General features: G+C 33.6%; 1 protein-coding gene across 1 annotated transcript; it reads right to left on the bottom strand.

Moving 5' to 3' along the window:
- Positions 1-2,088: 2,088 nt before the first annotated feature.
- Positions 2,089-6,019, bottom strand: LOC126969688 (retinol dehydrogenase 11-like). The gene is made up of 2 exons (XM_050815235.1): positions 5,728-6,019; positions 2,089-5,523 (listed from the first exon to the last, which is right to left on the bottom strand). The coding sequence occupies exons 1-2, from the start codon at positions 6,014-6,016 to the stop codon at positions 5,057-5,059; spliced, it is 756 nt and encodes a 251-aa protein (XP_050671192.1). The 5' UTR covers positions 6,017-6,019; the 3' UTR covers positions 2,089-5,056.
- Positions 6,020-8,771: the final 2,752 nt, after the last annotated feature.

Genomic DNA, 8,771 nt, shown 5'->3' with positions numbered 1-8,771 from the left:
AAACAAATAACAGAGTAACGGTGGTCTCATGCCAAGCCAAGCAAACAGGAGGTTAAAGTATAATATGCTCTGAGATATGTTTTAAACCTCGTAAGCCAATATTTCCAGGTTCATCATCGTCAGCATTTCAGCCGGAAGACGTCCACTGCTGGACAAAGGCCTCCCCAAAGGTCGTTATAACGATCAATCCTGCACTGCACTCATCCAACCTATTCCGGCGATCTTGACTAGATCAGTCACCTGCCACTGTATCACATTGAGCTTTCCAGTTACAATTGCTATCTAATATAATGCCTATAAATTTTATTGTGTTTGTTTCTTTAATCGTTTGGTCAGTGTGTGTTATATTTAGAACTTTATGTAGTGTTTTATAATTAGAAAATTGTATATATTTAGTTTTTGTCATATAAGCGAATAAATTATTCTCATTGAACCATGTCAATATAGTTTCTAAATTTTTATTAATAGTCATATTATAATTTATCGCTTTTTGTTCGTCAGGAATAACTATAGATATGTCATCTGCAAATAATACACAGTTATAGTTAACCACATCGAGTAAATCATTCATTCATAAATTAAAAATAGTAAGGGTCGGACAAGACTTCCTTGAGGAACTCCAAATATACTAATTAAATAGGATGACTTGTATGTAGTCATCTCCAGTTTCTCATATATTTTATTTATTTCTACAATTTGTTGTCAATCGGCTAAATAACTTTCAATCCATTTGTTTCCACATGATATCGGTTTTAGTACCTTTTTTGAGTAAAGGCTTAATAACAGAAAACTTTAAGCTTGCTGGAAAGACTAGTAGAGTTGATAACCTTCTTATGACGATGGACGTCTGTGTTGACAATGGCGACAAAAAAAGTCACTTACACACGCACATCTGTTGGGGTCCGTATCAGGATATTAAAACGTTTATTACGTAAAGCTGTGGCCATGGCAAAAGATAATTAAACGTGTATTGCGGAAAGTTGTGGCCATTGGAAAAGATAATTAAACGTGTATTGCGTAAAGTTGCGGCCATTTGAAAAGATAATTAAACATGTATTGCGTAAAGGTGTGGCCATTGGAAGAGATAATTAAACATGTATTGCGTAAAGTTGTGGCCATTAGAAGAGATAATTAAACGTGTATTTCATAAAGCTGTATCCATTGGAAGAGATAATTAAAAGTGTATTGCATACAGCTGTGGCCAATTGAATAAGAAAATTAAAAGTGTGTTGCATACAGCTTTGGCCAATTGAATGAGAAAATTAAACGTGTATTGCGTAAAGCTGTGGCTATTGGAAGAGATAAAAACGTGTTTTGTGTGAAGCTGTGGCCATTGGTAGAGATAATTGAGCGTGTTTTTCGTACAGCTGTGGCCATCTGAATGAGATATTTAAAAGTGTATTGCGTACAGCTTTGGCCAATTGAATGAGATAATTTAACGTATATTGCGTAAAGCTGTGGCCATTGGAAGAGATAAAAACGTGTATTGCGTAGAGCTGTGGCCATTAGAAGAGATAATTAAACGTGTATTTCATAAAGCTGTAGCCTTTGGAAGAGATAATTTAACGTGCAGTGCGTAAAGCTGTGGCTATTGGAAGAGATAAAAACGTGTATTTTGTGAAGCTGTGGCCATTGGGAGAGATAATTGAGCGTGTATTTCGTATAGTTGTGGCCATTGGAAGAGATAATAAAACGTGAATTGCGTAAATCTGTGGCTATTGGAAGAGATAAAAACGTGTATTGTGTAAAGCTGTGGCCATTGGGAGAGATAATTGAGCGCGTATTTCGTATAGTTATGGCCATTGGAAGAGATAATAAAACGTGTATTGCGTACAGCTGTGGCCAATTGAATGAGATAATTAAACGTGTATTGCGTACAGTTGTGGCCATTAGAAGAGATAATTAAACGTGTATTTCATAAAGCTGTAGCCAATGGAAGAGATAATTAAAAGTGTATTGCATACAGCTGTGGCCAATTGAATAAGAAAATTAAAAGTGTATCGCGTACAGCTGTGGCCAATTGAATGAGATAATTAAACGTATATTGCGTAAAGCTGTGGCCATTGGAAGAGATAATATCAAATCAAATCTAATCAAAATATATTTATTTTCTCTCACAATAAAAACTTACAATACCCAGTTTATTAAAATCTATATAGATACATTGTTATAATTGTGAGAGACCAGCGCTTGAAATAGGTAACAAAATACCTGTGCTACAAGTCACCGGGCCCCCAAAGCACATGGTTAAAAATAAAATGTGTATTGCGTACAGCTGTAGCGAATTGAATGAGATATTTAAAACTGTGTATTTTTTAATAAATACAAGTGTGTATTTTTGGAACGTGAAAAACACTGTGATATGATACAAATGCTCTCGTATATTTTTAACTAAAAACATGTGACATTTAAAATTCAAACAAAACATAAACAGTCACCAATTTTAAACAAATAATAATTAATAATAATCAGTACGCAGTTTATTTTAATTCGAAGTAAGGCAAGATAATATTTATCTAATTTCGAAAAGGAAGTGTAATGCAGATTATAATTATCCATTCTGTAATGTTCCGTTGACTAGAGTATAATCTGTTATGGACATACATACGACTTATTTTGAACAGTTAATTACATGTAAATCTTGATATTGACACTTCTTTGCATACTACTGACTAAGACACTAAATGTTTGTATCATCATCATCATCAGCCGGAAGACGTCCACTGCTGGACAAAGGCCTCTCGCAAAGATATCCACGACGATCGGTGCTGCGCTGCCCTCATCCAACGTATTCCGGCGATCTTGACCAGCTCGTCAGTCCATCTTGTGGGGGGCCTACCAACACTGCGTCTTCCGGTACATGGTCGCCATTCGAGGACTTTACTGGCCCAACGGCCATGTACGTATGGATTTATCATAAAACTTTTAGAAGTCGTTTACTTTTTACAATTATACTAAACCCTTGTACGCTCACAATTGCAATATTCCATTGCTATTTTGCTATTTTTTAGTATGTATTAAAATTTGTGTTAGCAACACACATTTTAATACATACAATAAAAGGAAGTGCCAAACATGTTAATTCTTGAGACTAATGGGTCTCAATAGTTACAGATGCTATGGAAATTATTATATTGCTTACACATGACTGTTACGTAACTGAAAGAAAAATTTCATCCGTTGATAAAGGTTTTCCTAAGTAGTTTCATAAAGACCTTTTTTAACTAGCTTCAACAAAAGGAAGAGGTTCTCAGTTCGTCAGAATCCCTTATCAAGAGAAATCTTAAAAAGAATGAGAAGGAAACAATATTAATTTTAATAATTTTATTAGTTAATATCCTCACATTCTACTTTTACTCATAAAATTTATAAAAAACTGTAACACCAATGCATCTAAGAAGCGTTCGCAAATCACAAGTTAATAAAATCTTTTATGTCAAAGTCAAAAACTATGACAGAAGTTACATTGACAGCCGACAGATGATATCGATTTGAGATTTTACTATCAGCCACATCGAATCGAAAACGGAAAAACAATCTTAATATTATAAATTACGTGACACGTTGTTTGTCCGCGATGGACTCGTAAACTAATGAATGGATTTTAATGGGGTGCATCATCTTCATCGAGTGCAGTTTAGACCAACTTGAGAGATAGGATAGTTTTTATTTTGATTTGAGACCCATAATTATTTTTAATTCCAATATTTGTTTTGTATGGACATATTTTCTATGAGATAATTTATTGACGCACGGTTTGACAGTTCTGCTGTGAAACAATTTCATTATAACAACAGGAAGCATATTTTACGAAATAATTCTTGATGTTATGAAATATTTGAAATATTTTTGACAATAAAAAATGTGTATTATTTACTTCGTACAGAACAACGTCTGTTGGGTCAGCTAGTATAAAATGAATACCTTTATGAATACGGTAGCTGATACTTTAGGAAACTGAATACAAAAAAATTACTAGAATATCGTTCATGTGGATAAGTTGTATTTGACATATTTCTGTAAGTATTTCTCTTTGTAATGACAAAATCGATTAGTAACTCGTTTCTCATAAAAACTATTTCATAGCTTTAAATAATATTTGTAGACTTTGTCCACTAGCAACAACTCCTCATTTTATCTCATTGTATCCGTAATAAATCCTACTATAATCTTTAATATTGATAAATGTACAAGTACCAATTTGGTTATTCTCCTTTAAAACTCTTAACATTAATGCGCTATAGTCCTAAAAAGTAATATTTTTGAAAATCTAAGGTTCCAAGATGTTCTACTTACTAGCGGCCGCGCGCTAAACCTGGACGATACATGGCTAGTAGGGAAGCCCGAGAGTAAGAAATACTCTTCCTCAATCGGTGTCAATCGCTCTCTCCCTTGAACAAAAAAGGTCTCAAATTCCCGTGACGTTCTTTTCCGTTTCATTTGTAAATAAATTACCCTCATGCGCCTAAAAAAGTTTCACTTCAAAAAGTTAAGTCTCATTTGACCAGTAATTTCACTAGCTCCGGCACCCTTCAGAACGAAACACAGTAGGTAATGTTTACACGTTACTGCTTCACGGCAGAAATAGGCGCCGTTGCAGTACCCATAATCTAGCCGGCATCCTGTGCAAAGGAGCCTCCGACTGATAAACAAATGAAAAAAAAATATCCCTTCAAAAAATTGTGCATTCAAAAGAAAATAAGTTACTCTAACAATAATTTAGTTTCAAATAAGATAATAAAAACGTACCTATCCTACAATGCATACTGCTTGTATTTTTTATTATATTTAAAGTATCAAAAACGGTCAGTTTTGATGCAGTCTGTATATGTATTGTAAAATATTAATTGACTATGGTAATCACTATCTCTACAAAATACATTGAATGTAATTATATGGCCGTTTATAAAAGACATGACCTTGATCATGACGAATAAATTATAATTGATTTAATTATACATGGTTAATATTTTTTGTGTATTAGCTTAGCAAGTATGAAAAAATAACTTACAGTAAAGATATTTTACGTATTTAGGTAACTGTTTTTAACACTTTCTCAAGTTTGATTGAACTCTTCGTAATTGTTCAGAAACAAATTTGTCTGCACCCAAAGCTTTTCCACTAGATCCTCCTCGTTCTGTAGGTTTGCTTTATCCTGGAGTTCACAGTTGGAGAAGTAGCTTCCAGAGTATTTCTCTAAACATGGTGCAACACAGCAGTGTATTGTTGTTTGTGCACCTTCGAAACAGTTTCTGTAATAACGAAACAAAGTAGCTTTGATAAATCGACCGCCAACTGACTTTCGATCCAACAGTATATTTGATATCACCATTCCTGGATGCACATAAAACGCTGATATATTCGATGGAAAATGTCTCGCCAATGCCTTGGTCCACAAAGATACACACAGTTTACTATTCGCGTATCTAAAAAAGAAATTCCTCGTCCGACTTCCCGACAAATCTTCAAAATCCACACTCGCTTTTGTATAAACACCTGAAGTTACATTAACGATTCTACATTAAGGTGATTTAAATAATTTCTCCATGATTAATTTTGTCATAAGAAACGGTCCGAGGTAGTTGACTTGCATTGTCAAAACCATCCCATCGTCTGTTGTGTATTTCTTAATCATAAGACATCCCGCATTATTTACAAGAATATCTAATTGATCCACAGTGTTGTTAAATTTATCAGCAAACATTCGTATACTTTTGAATTAAGATAGATCTACGTGTATGTATTGTACGTTTGGATTATCAGTGGACTGAATAATATTAGTAACAGATGTTTCAGCGTTGTTAATGTCTGCAATTATTACCCTGGCCCCTCGATTTGCTAAATCTTTTGCCGTCTCGAAGCCAATTCCAGCTGTTTTGCCATCTAGCCTAGTGTTACAATTACACAAAGCGATGGTAGGCTCAAGTATAAACCGAATAAGTGCAGCACTCACACAGCAACAAAAGTAAACCGCAAAAATTATAATTAGAACGGAAAGCAAAATATTCGTCCACATCGTATCAACACTGTAGAAAACTGAAGAATTTATTGCATAACGTGTATTTTTAGAACGAGCGAAACATTTAATTTAAATAAATAATAATTTGCAACTTTGAGTGTGTTGATTATTATAGTTTGAGGTAAGATAAGATAATATTTAGGTTTCTGTAATTATGAGTAACAATCGGGACTTTATATTATTATATTTATGTAATTATAAGTGCTGACCCGGTAAATTTTGAAGTACCTTCTTGTTGTATGAATAATTGCCATATTATGTAATGAAATGTCAATGACTGAATTATAAGTGTATGGCCTCTTTGACCATGTCGAATAAATTATAATTGATTTGTTTTGACATGCCTAATACTTTTTGTGAATAAGCTTAGCAAGTATAAAAAAAATAACTTACAGTAACCATATTTAACGTTATATCCAACTAGTTTTAACACGAGGTTTATTGGAAACTTCGTAATTATTCAGAAACAAATTTTTCTGCACCCAAAGCTTTTCCACTAGATACTTCTCATTCCGTAGTTTTGCTTTATTCTGGAGTTCACAGTTGGAGTAGTAGCTTCCGGAATATTTCTCTAAACATGGCGCAATAATTTCTCCATGAATAATTTTGTCATAAGAAACGGTCCGAGGTTGTTGACTTGCATTATTAAATCCATCCCGTCTTCTGTTGTGTATTTCTTAAACGTATAGCAACCCGCATTATTTACAAGAATATCTAATTGATCCACAGTCTTGTTAAATTTATCAGCAAACAATCGTATACTGCTGAATTTAGATAGATCTATATGAATGTATTGTACGTTTGGATTCTTTTGACATTCATAAGTGTCATTTCCGTGACCTACGTGAATAAACTGATTTTGATTTGATTATCAGTGGACTGAATAATATTAGCAACAGTTGTTTTGGCGTTGTTAATGTCTGCAATTATTACCCTGGCGCCTCGCTTTGCTAAATATTTTGCTGTCTCGATGCAAATGCCAGAGTTACCACCTATTACAAAATATTCGTCCACATGGTAGCAACACTGTAGATAACTAAAACATTTGATCGCATGTGAGTGTGTATAGTGGTACGTGGAAAATACTGTGAATCTTAAACCACTAACTAAAATATTTTAAGATTTAAGATAAGAAAAAATGTTATCAACGTTTCGAAAGAGAAATATAATATAGATTATAATTAATCTCTTTGTAATGTTGAATTGACTATTCTCTCACATTGGAATATGCTGTTCAAACTATACTAAACGTAAATTCTTAAGATCCAAGTGTTGAAACGGATGTTATGGCAATTATTTTATTTCTTACACACAATTGCTACGCAAAAAATATAAAATACTCACCCTTCAGTCCAGACGCAAACTTCTATATTGCATGTTATTGAACAGAATTATAAATAACAAATTTGAATTTGCGCTTAAAGTGGAGCTAAAATTACTCACAATATGATTTTCCAGAATTCTGAAAGGCTACAAATAAGTCGAATAGTAGCCCTCATCCAACGTATTCCGGCGATCTTAACGAGATGGTTGGTCCATTTTGTGGGGATCTGCCAACACTGCGTCTTCCGGTACGTTGTCGCCCTTGGAGAACTTTTCTGCCTTTTAGGAAGGCTTACATTTGAAGATATCTTATATTAATGCTAGGTTTAAAGTTAGTTTGTTACTAACACATTATGATCCTTTCTCGGTCGAAATAAAGAATTTTATTATATAGATATAATGTACTGAATTAACCGACCAAATGATATTGGTATAAACCAAAAACAGTCTATATCGGTACACAGGGAGGTCGTGAACTATTTTACTCGTAAAAATATCACATTAATGCAGCAATAGGCAATGCAATAATTAGTTGACTCTTAAAACAAACAATTTATTTGTGCTCATATTTTTCATTTAAGCGAGATTCAGTTCAAGCGCCAAATTTATAAAATACTTATTTAATTCAAATTCAAATATTTTTATTCAAATAGGATGTGACATCACTTAATGAAAGTCAAAAACTTCAAAAACTACCACCCATTCCAAAACGAATGCCTCAGATCTGAGAAGAATGGGCGTAACAAACTCAGCGGCCTTTTTTTTTTCATCGAAAAAATATGTTTGCAAAGTATTATTGTACAATTAAACTTATTCTTTAATAGCCTGAGGGCGGCCACTCCATCCCCAATCTGTGGTAACATGAAGGAAGTCATTTATGTTATATATATTCTTTTGAATGACGTAATACTTTTGTTTTGAATATTTTCTGGGATCTTGTTGTAAAGCATATACATCGGCCCAGAAAAGACTTAGTTAGCAGACTATTATGAATAAGGGGGTAATACAAACTTGTCTTAGCCGAGTAGTACGCATTATAAATTTGTCTGTTAACATTATGGTTATGACAGTTTCGAGCAAATTCACTAATGTGATGTGATTCCTATCTTAACCTACTTTCTAAAACCTATTAAATAAATAAACGTATACTAAGGAATTATTAATACAAAATAATTAGCATTATGAATGACATTGATAAAAATTGTAGGAATTGGACTGATGTGACGTGATTAACCCGGATTATAACCTCGTGACTTAGAGACTGATTGTGACTTGACTGATAACTTAAATAGTTGTGACTTGCTCTTGGCCTGATTTGACTTGGCACTTGTTATGACTGCTTGATTGATTAACACTGGCTATGGATGAACTGTCTGAGATAGCCCATTTTTTGGAGTTAAGAATCGATTTTCATATAACGCGCCTGGTA

Source organism: Leptidea sinapis, chromosome 19 (assembly GCF_905404315.1).
Source record: "Leptidea sinapis chromosome 19, ilLepSina1.1, whole genome shotgun sequence".
Lineage (NCBI taxonomy): Eukaryota > Metazoa > Arthropoda > Insecta > Lepidoptera > Pieridae > Leptidea > Leptidea sinapis.
The sequence above is the reverse complement of the archived record's forward strand: the minus strand, read 5'-3'. Positions and strand labels throughout refer to the sequence as shown.